The following is an 18,058-nucleotide window of genomic DNA, read 5'->3' on the forward strand; positions in this document are numbered from 1 at the left end:
CTGTCCATTCACTTTTTAATGTTGTATGATTTTTCTTTGCAAAATGCACAACTATGCTGGTCAGCCACAGCTATTAGCTGAAATATAATAATTTGTTTTCGCTACATTTACCAGTTTCAGTGTGAAACATGGATCACTTGTTCTAGAAGAGGTAAAATTTCAAACTAGTAAACCGGCCGATCCCACCTACTGCAGCGGGAGGCTCCCTTTGAAATTAGTAAAGGATCGGTGATTCGAAGAGAGCTGATTGGTTCCCGGCAACAGGTGCAGAGCGGGGATTGTTTGGAAGCCACTACCTGTTAGAGGGGTGAGAAATGCAATCCGGCAGCGTCGCACTTAGAGGCTGAGAGGGATGTGACGCTCTTGGCGGCGCAAGTCCTCCGTCGAGCAGACGGGCTTGCCTTCCTCTTCCACCTCCGTTTCCTGGAGAATGGGACAAACCCGGAACTCCGGCCTGAGAACCATTCAGGCGGCGAAAGCGTCTCTCGTCCTCTTCTAGCAGCGGCGCTTCGCAGCTGCTGCACCCGAGGCGCGGAGAAAGAGCCCAATGGAGCTCCTGGAGGTAGACTTGGGCGACGGCAGGGAAAGTGCTGGAGCAGCAACTGGCAGATGCGTTGCGGAGCTGTGTTCTCGGAGCAGAATAAGTGGCAACGCGGGCAGCCTGGGGGAGGACGAAGAGGCGGAGGAGGAGCCCGGCCGGAACAGAAGGGCCAGCCGCGCCTCCTTTCTGGTGAGTGGGCTGCTAACCGAGCTCTACAGCGTGGCGCGTGTTCGCCACCGGGACAGCATAGACAGTTCCACCGAGGCGTCTGCCGGCTCCGATGCCTTTCCCGGGGGGAGAGGCAGTAGCAGCGCTGAATCCCGCGTCCTGCAGGAGCTGCAGCTGAACTCGGGTCAGCGGCACCAGAGGAAGTACCTGGCTCAGAAAGGTAAGGTTTCCCTCCACTGGGCCCCGCGTCGTCCTGTCAATGGGGACTGTTCCTCCGGCCGATACGAACAGGGAGGTGACTTCTCTGTGTGAGAGACGGGGTGGTCTTTCTGGGAGGTAAAAGCAGAGGAAGCAAGCATGTGTCCCACTGGAATTGGCAGAAAAAAAGATAACAATGAAGCTATCGTGATTATGATAAACAGAACTTTGTTGAAATATAGCTAAATGCCCAGTCCTGGATGTGAATTTATGGCAGGGCTGTAGGAATTCCGTTTGAGATAAAAGGTAATGAAAAGCAATGTCTAATGCTTTCAGGATTACAAAAATGAAAACCCTTTAAAACCTTCATTCTGTTTCTTTATTTACCCTGATCTTATTTGAAGGAAATGTTTCAGTTAATCGAGGCATATATCAATCAAAGCAAGATTTTCCTTTCTTGTTTGTTTATACTATAAACTTTATAGGAATGGTTTTGTTAGTTTTCTGACGGGCTTTGAACATCATTCTTGTGCCCCAATTTATTTCAGTTAAGCAGAGATTGCCCATCCCTAAAGGTGGGATGAAAAAAAGACCTCCCAAGGACTAAGAAGAAAAGTTTTTCCCATATGTCTGCACCTCCCATCATCCAAGTTGCTTTCTTGAAAGCTGGTTATTTCCTTTTGCAAAAAGCATTATTATCCTGCACATATGCTGTAATTAATTACCAGTAATGCAAATCATAATATACATTTTCCCTAAGCTTAGCTTTATGGCTTCTTTTCTCTCTCTCTTTCAATCATTGCTTCCTTTGGGCTGCTGTTTTAAATGATAACCCCTGGGCAGGTTGTTTTTACTGATGGAAAGTCTTTTTAAATGAAGATGATTCAAATATTTAACAATATTAAGCAAGAAACTGTTCCCTATTCTATTCTTCTGTTCCGTTCCATTCCATTCAATTCTATTCTATTCTATAGAAGTGTGTGTGATCACTCATATTTAAACTGAAATTTTCTCTGGCATTAATTCCAATTTCTTAGAAAGCTGTCTAAAAGTAGTGCTCTGCTGTTAGCCTCTTGTTATTTAACATATTTCATTAGTGTAATTCATTAGTGTATAACTCATTTCATTAGTGTATAGCTCAGTTTTGAACCTTTGAAGCACATTTATTGTAAAGTTTGTGTTATAATTTTTGTTAAGTGTAAAAAATATTTTTCCCCTGGTAGATTTTTGCTGTCAGTTGCTACTAATTTTTTAAAAATAGTGTTGGGGTTTGTTAATCAATGAATGGCAGTTTGATACCTGATTTAGTATGTTTATTATCTTCTACAGTTACTTATTAGCGATAAAACTTCTCATTTGTTTTAACTACAGTAATTTCATGAACAGTCACCAACTGCTAATTTAAAAAGTCAGTTTGATGTTTGCTTTTTTCCAGTAGCGGGTGCTTTGTCAGTGCATGGAAGATTTTTTTAAAAAAGTTTTGAGTACAATCTTATTGAGCACAACCTTATTTAATTAAGTAGAATTCTGTAAAGAGTAGCACAATGTTTTATTGTATTTTGTTACATGTAACATCTAAATTAAGACTGCTACAAATTATTTTGATTCCATATAATGTCACTATAAAGAAAAGTTAAATTAGAATGTTATATTTGAACATTACTTTAAAATTTTTTTTTTATTATTTTCAAATATTTTATACTTCAAACAACAAAAATATGACAGAATATCAAGACAATAAAGATACATTTCAATAAACATTAGATATCAAATAGTTTTTTGATTCGCGAGTCTGTCAGTCCATATAATATGGATAAATGCTCAGGGTTTTATAAGTGTTCTTATATTCATCAAAATGGACAGCCACGGTTTCATGTAAATATACAATATACAAACTAAATATAAACTTTAACTATAAACTTTAACTCCGTTCTATTTGTTTAATATACAGTACTGTCTTTCTTGCCAGCATCTGATTTTTAATTTATTTGGAGTATCCTTAAGGAGCCTTTTAGCCGCTCTGATAAATACCACTCTATCAGAGTGAATTGACGTATCACAGTGTTTTGTTCTGCCTTAGTAAAGTGTACATTTAAAAAACATTTCCATTTCCTAAAAAAGGGGACTGTAAATTTGCGCTTAGATTTTTCCGCTTCCAGGCATTCTACATGAAAGAGTCGTTTCATGTGTTCTGTTACCATTGTTACTGTTGGCACTGTGGGTTCCAGCCAACATTTTAATAAAGACTTTTTCCTCACCAGAAATAAAACATGTAAGAGTTTGGGTTTACCTGAGGAATTCTGTGGCTCACCATTTGACATTTCAAAATCACAATGAAATAGACATAATTTGGAAGAAAGGTTGTTTTCCCTAGGCCATAATCCTTTGATGACATTCTCTATTTGTTTCCAAAACCTCTTAACATATCTCTTAACATATAGTGCATGGTATAAGTCAGTGTGGGGTATATTACATTTTGGGCATGCTGTTAATTTATTTGGTCTACTTGGTGCTCTTGAGAGATTAAATGCATATATAGCCTTATGCATGATTCTAAACTGGGTCTCACACCAATATTTATTTATTATGGCCCTTCGTAATACCTTCCAACCTTGCAGGATTTCCCCCCTCCCCCCCATGTTCTCACCTTCCAGCTGTTGTGCCCATGCAGAGAAAAAGGTTTTTGGATTATGCTGCACATCTAGGTTTCTCATATGATGGTATAATATTGTCACTGCCTTGGTGTTTAAGTTTAGTTCAGATCTTCTAAAATGTATTCAATGCAGATAATACAGTACATAGGTTTATTCATTTCCTATGGTTTCAGTTAAACTCAGCAAATAGTTTAGTATTTCTATAATTTCCTTCTTAGTACGATTTCAGTAATGAACCATGCATGTCCCAAGTTAAAGAATACGTTCAAAGTTATATGGAGAATTTGGATGTAGTTTTAATTAATGATTGCCTTAAATTTTTCACAGGAATGATTCTAAATAATAACATTGCCTATCATTTACTTACATTATTCGTTTATATAACTTTGTAGTTTTTATATCACCCTACAATCATGCTAAGAATTTTACCAAGGGTATCTAGAGGGATAAGACCCTTTTGAAGAAAGGCATATTGATCAAAGAGGAAAATAGACTTTAAAAGTTGCAGATTGCATCATTTGGCCCTTTTTTCTTTTCTTGACAGATATTAGTGAATTGACCACAGTAATACGGGAGCTGAATTACAGAATTTGTGTTCAGTCAGCCAAACTGCTTCGTCTTCTAAAACAAAAGGACAGACTTTTACATAAATTCCAAAGGAACTGTGACATTGTAACAGCCTGCTTACAGGCAGTTTCCCCCAAACGACGTAAGTAATATTTATGTTTATATTATAATTTTATTCCAAATATTATGGTACTGCTGCATTTTGAAAATGCTTTTCAGGACAAGAAAAATATATTTCTATAAACTTTCTACAGTAATATGGATAAGAAAATCATATTTTGAATTAAACTTTCTAACATCTAGAATTGCAGTATATTATTGGTAAAGAGATTGATAAAAGTTTTTATATTTCAGAACTAAAAGCTCGGATTGTAACAATATATTTGTGAAGAAAATTTCAAGTTGATAAAGTCCTGATTTTTATATAAAAAAAATTCAAGGCTCCATGCAGAACATATTTTCCAAGTAGTAAGTCCACTGAATGTCAGCATTAAGGCCAGTTTCCTTAGTTTCAAGGAAACAGGAATTCAATTATTTCTTCGATTTTAGAAACACTTATAAACCATTTATTGGAAAATTACAAACTCTACTACAGTAATGTATGTTACACAAGTTATTCTCATAAATGTTTTAAAGCTAACTATCTTGTGTCTTTTTCATTAACATGCAGCATGGCAATGTGCTATCCACAGGTATGGTACATAAACTAGTTTGAAGACTGCACTAAAATGAACTGGTGCATGCAACTATTCATGTTAAATGTAGAATTTTTAATTATCTTCCAGTTCTGATCTTGAGGGGTATGAGATCAGAAGTTTCTACTATTTGATTTTAGTAGCTGGTTAGAATTTTGTATAACATAATCCTGAAACATGGTCCCTTGAAAATAAGAGCCACTCTGTTAAAGAAAGCTTATTCCAGGAAGGAAACATGCATATGTTGCGGGCTACACCACAGATTCTTTAAATATAATTTAAATATAAGTTTGTATCACACTTCAGAGATGTAGACTAAGCATAGCTAGGGTTTTTTTTTACTTTGGAAAAATAACTAGCCTGCAAATAAAAATTAACTAGCATGATTTCCTGTAATGATTTGCATTACAGATAGCAGACTGCAGTGTCAGTTCTGAAAATCGTATGAATGCAATTCCCTTAAAGCAGGAAATAAATTGTGCAAATAAAACTGCAAAACTCAGCAATATTTATAAATCTGAATGTCTATCAAAATTTCTAAACACACATATGCATGTGAAATGTGAATGTGAAAGTAATAATTAAACTCATCTCGACATTATTTTTAATACCACTGCTAGAAGGCACTATTTCTCAGAGTGGTGTAGTGGACCCATATTTAATTATTGGAAGCTCAAGATTTCCTCAAAGTGATGGCATATGGGCTAAAACTTCACAATGCAAATACTGCCTCTGCATGCAACATCAGAATAGATGTACTAAAGGGCAAAGTTTACATTGGGTTATTGTGCTGAACCCTCTTGTTTAGGTTCAGCATTATCAAAAGAAGTTGGCTAGTTTATTTAAACTTTCCTTTAAATGCTATAGTCCACTTTTGAGAAGATAGTGTTAACATATGGCCTTAAAGAGTATCTATGTAAGATGGAGATAAAGAAAATCGCCAGTGAAGAACAATGAATTGCTAACTTAGTCTCAGGGGAACAGTAGTAATTGGGACCAGGAATTCAACTGCTAAAACAATATGGCCACAAAGCATGATGTGACGTGACTGCACAGATCTATAATAGCAGATACAGCAGATCCAATTGGAGTCTTTAAGTCCAAAGTAATGTGATTGCCATTTGTGACATCTGACAGGCTTCCCCGTTGACTTAGCTTGCTGGAAGCCTGTCCAAAGTGAAGGTTGTAAAGGAAGACCACGTGACCATGGGACACTGTGATGTTGTAATTGCAAGCTGATTGCCAAATGCTTGAATAATCATATGACTACAGAGGCACAGTAATACCCACAAATACAGTAATACCTCGTCTTACAAACTTAATTGGTTCCAGGATGAGGTTCGTAAGGTGAAAAGTTCATAAGATGAAACAATGTTTCCCATAGGAATCAATTGAAAAGTGAATAATGCATACAAACCCAAAACTCAACCCTTTAGCCCATTACTGCGAAGCAGATGCGAGAGTGCTTTCTCCGAGCACTTTGGGAACGCCTAGCCCACCTTTCCTGCAGCCCCTTTACTGACAGCCCTGGACAAAAGCACTCCCAATGAAGGGGCCGCGAGAGGGGTGGGGCAGGCTTTCCCAAAGCACTCAGCAAAAGCGCTCCCAGCAAAGTGTCTGCGAAAGCGCTTTCTCTGAGCGCTTGGGAAACGCCTGCCATGCCTCTCCAGCAGTCCCTTCGCTGACAGTCCTGGACAAAAGCGATCCCAGTGAAGGGGCTGCGAGAGGGGTGGGGCGGGCATTCCCAAAGCACTTGGAGAAAGCGCTCTCCCAGCTGCTTTGCTGGGAGCGCTTTCTCCGAGCGCTTCGGAAATGCCTGCCCCGCCTCTCCTGCAGTCCCTTTGCTGACAGCCCCGGACAAAAGCACTCCCAGCGAAGGGGCTGCGAGAGGAGTGGGGCGGGCATTCCCAAACTGCTTGGAGAAAGCGCTCTCGCAGCCGCTTCACTGGGAGCACTTTCTCCAAGCGCTTCGGGAACGCCTGCCCTGCCCCTCTCGCAGCCCCTTCATTGGGAGCGCTGTCAGCGAAGGGGCTGCGAGAGGAGTGCTTGAAGCTGCCTGCCAGGATCCTCACTAGCGGCCGGAGGAGGAGGGGAAGCCGCAGCCACCACCACCACTGCAGCCACTGCTGCGGGAGGAGCCACGCTCCAAGGCGGGAGGCGGCGGAAGAGAAAGCCGGAGAGAGGGGCGGATCATGAGGGCAGGGGGCAGTGGCGGGAGGCCAGGGGTGTGAGGGGGCTGGAGGCAGGCGAGGGGCCCCGGACTCCTGCTCCTGAACATGGCCTCCTTCCCCGCCGAGCCTCCCAGCCGCAGAGGAGGTGCAGAAATATTTGCAAACTTCGGAGCCCGGTGCGGCTCCTCCTGCAGCGTTGGCTGCAGCGGCGGTGGTGGCTGTGGCTTCTTCTCCTCCGAGCAGGTGGCAGCTCCTAAGTGGGCTCCAGGTTCAGGCGTGGCTCTCCCCCCCCCCCACGGAATCCTGGCAGGGGCTGTAATCAAATGGGAAATCCCGGCAGTGACAGTCACAAGGCAGGGGAATCCCTGCGGCAGCAGAGAGCACATGCGCAGTATGAGAGCGCACATGCAGTAAGAGAGCCCACACACCTGGGCTTGGGTTCGTAAAACAAAAATGGTTCTTAAGACAAGGCAAACAAATCATAAACCCCGGGTTCGTATCACGAAAAGTTCATATGAAGAGGCATTCGTAAGACAAGGTATCTGTACAAGGATCATTCATAAATCTCTTTGTTCAGTGCTATGATAATTGAATGATTGTTGAATGAATGGTCACTGAACAAGAACGTCATGTATTAGAATTTAAAATTGTAGCAAGAATCAAAGACTGAGCTCACCATTACAGAGTCATAATGCAGCTCATTTGGTCTCGGATCTGTTTTCCTTATGAACCATTGGATATGCAAAGTACAGTAATACCTCATGATACGAACTTAATTGGTGCAAGGGGGAGGTTCGTAAGACGAAAGGTTCGTAAGACGAAACATTGTTTCCCATAGGAAACAATGTAAAGTCAATTAATCCGTGCAACAAAAAAAAAACCCCGCAAAAAAATGCTGCCGACCGGCTGTCACCTTTTAAAACAGCCTGGGGGCTTCCGCGTTGGGAGGCTGCTGAGAAGCCCCCCGGCTGTTTTAAAAGGTGACAGCCGGGCGGCGGGGCTTCTCAGCGAAAGTTCGGGTTTGGGAGGCTGCTTTGAGGAGGCGGGGAAGCCTCTTGCAGCAGCTGCCACAGCCGCCGGCTTCCCCGCCGCTCGCCCGCTGAGGATGCTGACCTGCTGCCTCGCGGGGAAGCCGGGCAAGAGCGATCTTCTGCCAGCCATGGGCGAGCGGCGGGGACAGGAGCGAAGTGACGTGGAGGAATGGGGAGCTGAAACCGGGCGGTTTCAGCTTTCCATCCATCCACGTCACTTCGCCGCTAAATCGTGTGGCAGCAAACATGCTTTGGGGGTTTGGCTGGGGGGGAGGGAGTTAGGAAGGTCCTACTTCTCCCCCCCAGCCAAATCCCCAAAGCATGTTTGCTGCCACACGATTTAGCGGCGAAGGGACGTGAAGGGATGGAAAGCTGAAACAGCCCGGTTTCAGCTCCCCATTCCTCCACGTCACTTCGCTCCTGTCCTGCCTAAATCGTGTGGCAGCAAACATGCTTTGGGGGTTTGGCTGGGGGGGAGGGAGTTAGGAAGGTCCTACTTCTCCCCCCCAGCCAAATCCCCAAAGCATGTTTGCTGCCACACGATTTAGCGGCGAAGGGACGTGAAGGGATGGAAAACTGAAACAGCCCGGTTTCAGCTTTCCATCCATCCACGTCACTTCGCCGCTAAATCGTGTGGCAGCAAACATGCTTTGGGGGTTTGGCTGGGGGGGGAGGGAGTTAGGAAGGTCCTACTTCTTCTCCCCCCCAGCCAAAACCCCAAAGCATGTTTGCTGCCACACGATTTAGCGGCGAAGTGACGTGAAGGGATGGAAAGCTGAAACCGCCCGGTTTCAGCTTTCCATCCATCCACGTCACTTTGCTCCTGTCCTGGCTAAATCGTGTGGCAGCAAACAGGCTTTGGGGTTTTGGCTGGGGGGGAGAAGTAGGACTTTCCAGCAGCCTCCGAATGCCGAACGCGGAAGTTTGGGTTTGTTCGGCTTCGGGAGGCTGCTGGAAAGCCGCCCGACTGTTTTAAAAGGTGACCGCCGGGCTGGGGGGCTTCCCAGCAACCTCCCGAACCCCAAACCCGGGTTCGGGGGGTGCTGGGAAGCCCCCCAGGCCGGCTGCGACCTTTTAAAACAGCCGCGCCGCTTCCCATCTGTCTCCTGAAGCCGAACGCGGAAGTTCGGCTTTGCCGTTCGGCTTCAGGAGACAGATGGGAAGCGGCGCGGCTGTTTTAAAAGGTCGCAGCCGGCCTGGGGGGCTTCCCAGCACCCCCCGAACCCGGGTTCGGGGTTCGGGGGGGTGCTGGTTCGTAACTCGAAAAAAGTTCGTTAGAAGAGGCAAAAATTTTCTGAACCCCGGGTTCGTATCACGAGTTGTTCGTAAGACGAGGGGTTCGTATCTTGAGGTATCACTGTACTCAGGAAACAGAAATCAAACATCCATGCCTATACTGGGGAATATATGGACTAATATTTAGAATTATCATAGCATTGACTAATATTCCTCTGCTCACAGTAAGAAGCACAGTTGAATGGATTATTATATTTGCTTTGACATGAAAGGTGTTGCATTATGGAATGGAAACTTGTCACATTATGTTTTTAATGAACCAGTATTGCCTTAAACTAACTGGTTTTCCTTAGTTCTACTTCAATAAGCTAATAATATAATATGTAATTTTTATTACTGGATCATGTATTAAGGTAATGCTGTTTCGTTATCTTAAGGTTTCTTGGTGTTGTCTTAAGTTTACAAACAGTTTACATGTGTGAATTTCTTAATACTATGTGTGGTAGTATTAACCAATTCAAGGATAAAATTATGCTGAACTCTCTGAACTCTTGCTGTTAATTGATACTATATTAAAAAATATTTAGATTTTTTTACTTAGGAGATTTCTTTTGTAGATATATTACATCACTGCTTCTTTTGTTAGGCCTGAGTATTATATATCTTTCAATTCAATTCAATTCAAATTAATTTATTTGATTTCTATGCCATCCAATCCCAATGGGACTCAGGGCAGCTTACAACATTAAATAGTACATAAATAAACAAAGTCAAATAATTAGTAATAAGAACAGTAAAACCCATAATAAACCCTAATGAACTATCCAATTGAATCCACATACATACAGAACAGTTATAATTCAAACAAGATAAGATGTTATGTTCACGGCTCTCAGGCCTGGTCACAAAGCCAGGTCTTTATAGCCTTTTGGAAGGATAGTAGGGTAGGATCAATGAGGACATCTGGAGGGGGGGATAGTTGGTTACATGACATCAGGGCCACCATAGAGAATGCTCTTCCTCGTGCGCCCATCAACTTGCATTGTTTAGTCAAGTTGACCTGGAGGAGGTCAACTCCCTGCAATCTGATTGGTCTCTGGGAGGTACAGTGGTACCTCTGCTTAAAAACTTAATTCATTTCATGACCAGGTTCTTAAGTAGAAACGCTCTTAAGAAGAAGCAATTTTTCCCATAGGAATCAATGTAAAAGCAAATAATGTGTGCAAACCCATTAGGAAAGAAATAAAAGCTCAGAATTTGGGTGGGAGGAGGAGGAGGAGGAAGAAGAGGAGGAGGAGAAGGAAGAAGGTGAGGTGAGGGGAATCAAAACAATCTAAAATTTTAAGGCTTAAAAAAAAAGAGGGACTCTGAGGTGGCAAGGAGGAGCATGCGCCACCAATACACCCGGTGAGAGGCTGCCTCCCATACACTGGCTGCTGCTGCTGCTGCCTCTTCCTTCCTGTGTTATCCTGCAACCTGCAGCTCCTCCACTGCAAAAATATATGGACAACTCATCTAGATCAAGGGAAATCTATAGATGCAATTTATATCGACTTCTGCAAAGCCTTTGATTCAGTGGTCCATGACAAACTACTCCTAAAACTTAAATCCTATGGCATCTCAGGATCCCTCCACAGCTGGATTACAGCATTCCTGTCAAACAGACAACAAGTGGTCAAAATAGGAAGCACCATATCCACCCCCGTCCCAGTTAAAAGCGTTGTTCCCCAAGGTAGTATACTGAGACCAAAGCTCTTCATTCTCTACATCAATGACCTTTGCGATTACATCACAAACAACTGTGTCCTCTTCGCCGAAGATGTAAAACTCTTCAACTACACCGATAACATAACTACTCTCTAAAAAGACCTGAACTCTGTTTCTGAGTGGTTTAACACATGGCAACTCCAAATCTCAAAGTAGCAAATGCTCTGTCCTACACATTGGGAAAAAGAATCTGAACTCCAAATGCAAACTGAATAATCAAATTAGCACTGTCTTATTGCTCACCGTCCCCTGTCTTATTGCTCTCCTATATCTCCTCTCACTCGTTCACTTTGTAGTCGACGCCTTTCCTTCGCTGTGGTGACTCCTCGGCTGCCCAGAGCGAAGGGAACATTTTTTTTCTCTGGGCACTTGCAGAGGTTTATTCCTTCTCCAAGTGCCCAGAGAAAGGAAAATGGTCTGTTCGCTCTGGACTGCTACAGCCTCCTTAAGCGCCACCGAAAGGCTCCTCTGGCAGCCCAGAAACCCTCGAGATGGCCGGGATTAAAGGGGGAATGGCAGGAAACTGACTGGGCCATCGCACCGCTCTCAAATTTCCTGGGAAATTTTTCCAGGCTCGGATTCTTAAATAGAAAATGGTTCTTAAGAAGAGGCAGAAAAAATCTTGGAACACTCAATTTTTATCTAGAAAAGTTCTTAAGTAGAGGCATTCTTAAGTAGAGGTACCACTGTATTTGATAGATCTGCTGGGACTGATTCATTTGTCCACCAATATTTTAAAATGCAGTTAGCAATCAACTTCTAAGCATAATTATGTGACTGAAAAAAGTAAACAAGGGATCATAGGATATGATATACACCAATGATGGCGAACCCATGGCATGCGTGGCACAGGTGGTACATGGAGCCATATCTGAGGGCATACGAGACATTGCCTATGTCAGCTGCATCATGTGCATGCTAATTTTTGACTTTTCTGCCATTTTTGCTCTTCCCAGCTAAAAAAGTTCAACAGGCCTAGCAGAAGCTTCAGTGAGGCCTCTGCACATGGGTGGGTGGGTGGGTGTTTGGCAGTGTGGTGTGTGTGTGCACATGTGTGGGAGGCAGTGCAGAAGTTATGTGCATGCCTAGGGGAGGGTATTTAATTATGGGTGTGGGCACGTGCACACACACAATTTTGTGGATGCGCACACTTTTGTCACCTGGGCCAAAAAAGGTTTGCTATCACTGGTATACACTGCAAATATGTTAAAGCTAACTAGATAGTCCTTGATGTATGACCACAATTGGGACAGAATTTCCATTGCTAAGTAAGGCAATTGTTCCAATTTTATGATCTTCTTTTCCACAGTTGTTAGGCAAATCACTGTAGTTGCTAAGTGAATAATTCAGTTACTAAAGGAATCCAGCTCTCCTCATTAATTTTGCTATTGGAAACTGACTGGGAAAATCTCAAATTGTGATCACATGACTCCAGGATGATGCAACCATCATAAATACATGTTAGTTGCAGAATGCCTGAATTTTGATCAAGTGACCCTGGGGAGGTGCAACAATTGTAAGTCACTTTTTTCAGTGCTGTTGTAACTTTGAACAGTCATGTTTGGTAGCTACATTAACTGTTATATTGCAGTCAGTCAAGATGACTGGGGCCCGTACTTGTCCACCTATCTGGGAACAGCCTGATCTGGTGACACCTGATGAAGTGGACAAGGCCATTGGAGTTGTGAGCTCCGCCACCTGTTTGCTGGATCCGTGTCCCTCCTGGCTGGTTTCAGCCAGCAGGGAGGTGACACAGAGCTGGGTCCAGGAGATTGTCAATGCTTCTCTGGGGAGGGGTCCTTCCCGGATCCCTACAAGGAGGCACTTGTACTCCCCCTCCTCAAGAAGCCTTCCCTGGACCCAGCCATTCTCAACAACTATCGCCCAGTCTCCAACCTTCCCTCCAACCAGCAGTCCTTGGAAGAAGCCGATTACCTAGGCCCTCAACAGTCAGGATTCAGGCCCGGGTACAGCACGGAAACTGCTTTGGTTGCGCTGATGGATGATCTCTGGTGGGCCCAGGACAGGGGTTTATCCTCTGTCCTGGTGCTTCTTGACCTCTCAGCGGCTTTCGATACCATCGACCATGGTATCCTTTTCAGTTGGCTGGAGGGGTTGGGAGTGGGAGGCACTGTTCTTCAGTGGTTCTCCTCCTACCTCTCCAGTCGGTCGCAGTCGGTGTTACTGGGGGGTCAGAGGTCGATCTCTAGGTTGCTCCCTTGTGGGGTACCTCAGGGGTCCGTCCTCTCCCCCCTGCTATTTAATATCTACATGAAACCGCTGGGTGAGATCATCCAAGGGCATGGGGTGAGGTATCATTAATATGCAGATGATACCAACTTTACATCTCTACCCCTTGTCCAGTCGGTGAAGCAGTGGAAGTGATGTGCCGGTGCCTGGAGGCTGTTGGGGTCTGGATGGGTGTCAACAGACTCAAACTCAACCCTGATAAGACGGAGTGGCTGTGGGTTTTGCCTCCCAAGGATAATTCCATCTGTCCATCCATTACTCGGGGGGGAGAATCACTGACCCCCTCAGAGAGGGTCCGCAACTTGGGCATCATCCTCGATCCACAGCTAACATTGGAACATCATCTTTCAGCTGTGGCGAGGGGGGTGTTTGCCCAGGTTCGCCTGGTGCACCAGTTGCAGCCCTATTTGGACTGGGAGTGGCTGCTCACAGTCACTCATGCCCTCATCACCTCGAGGCTCGACTACTGTAATGCTCTCTACATGGGGCTACCTTTGAAAAGCGTTCAGAAACTTCAGATCGTGCAGAATGCTGCTGCGAGAGCAATCATGGGCTTTCCCAAATTTGCCCATGTTACACCAACACTCCGCAGTCTGCATTGGTTGCCGATCAGTTTCTGGTCACAATTCAAAGTGTTGGTTATGACCTATAAAGCCCTTCATGGCACCGGACCAGATTATCTCCAGGACCGCTTTCTGCTGCACGAATCCCAGTGACCAGTTAGGTCCCACAGAGTGGGCCATCTCCGGGTCCCATCAACTAAACAATGTCGTTTGGCAGGACCCCTGGGAAGAGTCTTCTCTGTGGCGGCCCCAGCCCTCTGGAACCAACTCTCCCCCAGAGATTAGAATTGCCCCCACCCTCCTCACCTTTCCCCCTAGGCCTTTACAATTTATGCATGGTATATTTGTATGTATGTTTGGTTTTATAATAAGGGTTTTTTAGTTGTTTTAATATTGGATTGTTACATGCTGTTTTTTATCACTGTTGTTAGCTGCCCCGAGTCTACGGAGAGGGGCAGCATACAAATCCAATTAATAATAATAATAATAATAATAATAATAATAATAATAATAATGTTGTCCCAGAAAATCTTTGAGAAATATAGACTAACAGCATGGTAAATGATGCTACAATTTACTAAACACTCCTTGCTTAAACACACAAGGCACAGAGGCCACTTGTCTACTGGTAGAAAATCATGGCTGCACTTGTATACCTTCTGTTGTCCCCACAAAACAACACTGTGAGGTGGGTTGAGTTGAGAGAGAATGACTGGTCCAAGATCACCCAGCTGGCTTTCATGACTAGGGCAGAATTAGAACTCACCATCTCCAAGTTTCTCGTTCTCTTAGAAAATTGTAAAATTCGGGCTTCCGGTGGCAACGCGACTGCGCTAGGAAGTGTCAAAGCGGAGGTCCGCTGACACTTTCACTTTTTTCATTTGAAGTACCGCTTTTATCGGTGCGATCTGGCTCGGTCAGGATTGTTGAAGGGGGGTATGTGAAGCTCTCAGGGCAATTCGTCACTGCCCTGGGGGGCGAGGAATATACCCCATAAACTTCGCTTGAAAAGAACCGGCATTTCGGCAGCCGGCCGAAGCAGCAGCGTCCACACAGCAGGAAGAGGAAGAGTGATTGGAATCAGACCAGAGAAAACAAGATACATCAAAAATAACTAAGAACACATAAAGATCGAACAACCCCAGGTACTGTTTAAATATTTAACATAAAAGGCGAAAAAGAATAATGTAATTGAAAGGACCGCAAGTTTTTTTTACCTTGAAAGACCGAGGAATTTAAAACCACACGCTGCGAAACTGACAGCTAATTGGAATTACATTTTTCACTACATTTTTCTTTTTTTTGATGGACTATAAGTTAAAAATAATTAGTAGCTTTATTTGGAAGAAGACTGAATATCTATAGTGCGAAGAGGAGGCTGAAAAGAAGAAAGGGAAAGTGTTAAGGAAGTTCCTGATTGCGGATGCCATTGCAACATAATAACAGCAAGAGAGTGACTGAGCAGAAAACGAAAGTTGTCAGTATAAGCGGAAGAAAGTGAGACAGGGTTTCGGAAAAGAGACAGAAATATAGAAACCCCTTTTCTTTGTTTTTCTTTTGATAGAAGAAGATAGTACAAATTCAATTTTTCCTTTCCTTTTTACTTTTTTACCTCCTGATCTACTGATAGTAAAATAAATTTTTTTCTTCCTATATTTAATTATTCGGTATTTTTCTATTGTTTTCTATTGTTTTTATTTTTCTTTTCTAGTGGAAACTTTTTTTGAAATTTTTCTGGACTAATCTAACAAAGAAAAAGTTTTTCTCCTTACTGTTTTTTCTTAATCTTTTTCACTTTTTGCATTTTTTCTCTTATTATTATTATTAATAAATACTTTTTCTTTCTTTTTTGCTCGCTATATATTTTTTTTGAAATAATTTTTACAGATACAAAAATATTTTTATTTTAATTCATATTTTTGGAAATATTTTCATTTTTCTCTTTTTTTCTCTCTCTTTCAAATCTCTTACTGTTCTAGGCTCTTTACTTCTATTAACTATTATTGCCACTTCTCACTCCTATCCCCTGAATAGTAATTAAATAACCTCTTTTTCCTCCCCGCTTGTATTAAAATTTATTAGAGTACCTTATCTAGATTAATTTAGTTTTGAAGTTGATTGTGATTTGTCTCTATTTCTGATAAGTATATTCATTACATTAAGTAAAAATTTATTACTTTATATTAGTTGAAAGGAATTAATAGTTTAAATAAGTAAACAAGTAAACAAGGGAAATAAGTTAAGACTGATTACTGTATAAGAGTGTCTATAGTATTTAGTAAATATTAATTAATTACAGATCAAGTATAGGGAAGGTATTAAATGTATTAAATATCCTCTTATCCACTGAAATTGATAAATTTAATATTGTATTATTGTAGTCATTACCCTTCTTATTATCTTTTCGCATCTGTTCTCCTATCCTACTTACTTCTATAGTTTGCAAATATCTCAGAAGCTGTATAAAATTATTATAAGTAAGAATTTTTTTTCTTGATTACAAGTGTAGGTTATTGTGCAAAATTTAAGAACTTTGTTAAACATGACTAGTATAACTACAACAATGAAGAGCACCAAAAAGCAAAATGTAGATTCACCAATACACCAAAAGACATTAGATACGATGTTAACAAAAGACAAGTCGGGCTCGACAACTAGTCTACAATCAATACAAGATATGATACCGTGTTTCCCCGATAGTAAGACAGCGTCTTACTTTCTTTTTACCCCTAAAAGCCCCCCTACGTCTTACTTTCGGGGTATGTCTTATATTGGAAAAAAATTGACGAATTTTTTGTTTTAACCATAAAATTAACATTTATTAACAACCTGAACAGTATTGTATTCACCACTGTCTCTTTCCTTTCTCTCATTCCCTCTTTCTCTCTATCCTTTCTATCTCTCACTCTTTCCTTCTCTCCCTCCCTTTCTCTCCCTTTCCTTTCTCTCATTCCCTCTTTCTCTCTATCCTTTCTATCTCTCACTCTTTCCTTCTCTCCCTCCCTTTCTCTCTTTCCTTTCTCTCATTCCCTCTTTCTCTCTATCCTTTCTATCTCTCACTCTTTCCTTCTCTCCCTCCCTTTCTCTCTTTCCTTTCTCTCATTCCCTCTTTCTCTCTATCCTTTCTATCTCTCACTCTTTCCTTCTCTCCCTCCCTTTCTCTCTCTTTCCTTTCTCTCATTCCCTCTTTCTCTCTATCCTTTCTATCTCTCACTCTTTCCTTCTCTCCCTCCCTTTCTGTCTCTTTCCTTTCTCTCATTCCCTCTTTCTCTCTATCCTTTCTATCTCTCACTCTTTCCTTATCTCCCTCCCTTTCTCTCTCTTTCCTTTCTCTCATTCCCTCTTTCTCTCTATCCTTTCTATCTCTCACTCTTTCCTTCTCTCCCTCCCTTTCTCTCTCTTTCCTTTCTCTCATTCCCTCTTTCTCTCTATCCTTTCTATCTCTCACTCTTTCCTTCTCTCCCTCCCTTTCTCTCTCTTTCCTTTCTCTCATTCCCTCTTTCTCTCTATCCTTTCTATCTCTCACTCTTTCCTTCTCTCCCTCCCTTTCTCTCTTTCCTTTCTCTCATTCCCTCTTTCTCTCTATCCTTTCTATCTCTCACTCTTTCCTTCTCTCCCTCCCTTTCTCTCTCTTTCCTTTCTCTCATTCCCTTTTTCTCTCTATCCTTTCTATCTCTCACTCTTTCCTTCTCTCCCTCCCTTTCTGTCTCTTTCCTTTCTCTCATTCCCTCTTTCTCTCTATCCTTTCTATCTCTCACTCTTTCCTTATCTCCCTCCCTTTCTCTCTCTTTCCTTTCTCATTCCCTCTTTCTCTCTATCCTTTCTATCTCTCACTCTTTCCTTCTCTCCCTCCCTTTCTCTCTCTTTCCTTTCTCTCATTCCCTCTTTCTCTCTATCCTTTCTCTCACTCTTTCTTTCTCTCCCTCCCTTTCTGTCTCTTTCCTTTCTCTCATTCTCTCTTTGTCTCCTGGGGCTGACTGTGCCTGCCCTGCACCCCCCACCGCGGAGGGAAAGCATTTGGCATCGGCACCCCCCCCTCCACGAGCAGCAAAAGCCTAAGCGTCAGAGTCGAAAGGCAAACAGCGCACCCCGCCGCTTAGGCTTTTGCTGCTCCTGGAGCGGGGGGGAGGATTTTCTCCTCCCTGCCCCCCCAGAAGCCAAACGGCGCTGAGGCTTTCGGCATCGGCGCCCACCCCTCCAGAAGCAGCAAAAGCCTA

The 18,058-nt window shown here is 42.8% G+C and overlaps 1 protein-coding gene across 3 annotated transcripts in view; it reads left to right on the forward strand.

Annotated features, from left to right (window-relative positions):
* Positions 1 to 303: 303 nt before the first annotated feature.
* Positions 304 to 18,058, forward strand: part of TBC1D30 (TBC1 domain family member 30) — a 156,020-nt gene continuing 138,265 nt past the window's right edge. Inside the window, exons 1-2 of one of the 3 annotated variants that reach the window (XM_070755627.1) lie at positions 304 to 929; positions 4,106 to 4,270. In XM_070755627.1, the coding sequence (XP_070611728.1) occupies positions 548 to 929; positions 4,106 to 4,270 (547 nt within the window). In that variant the 5' untranslated portion in view covers positions 304 to 547. The remainder of the gene's footprint in view (positions 930 to 4,105; positions 4,271 to 18,058) is intronic. The other 2 variants (XM_070755629.1, XM_070755630.1) reach the window with 2 other exon arrangements.

This window comes from Erythrolamprus reginae, chromosome 6 (genome assembly GCF_031021105.1).
Source record: "Erythrolamprus reginae isolate rEryReg1 chromosome 6, rEryReg1.hap1, whole genome shotgun sequence".
Taxonomy (NCBI): Eukaryota; Metazoa; Chordata; class Lepidosauria; order Squamata; family Dipsadidae; genus Erythrolamprus; species Erythrolamprus reginae.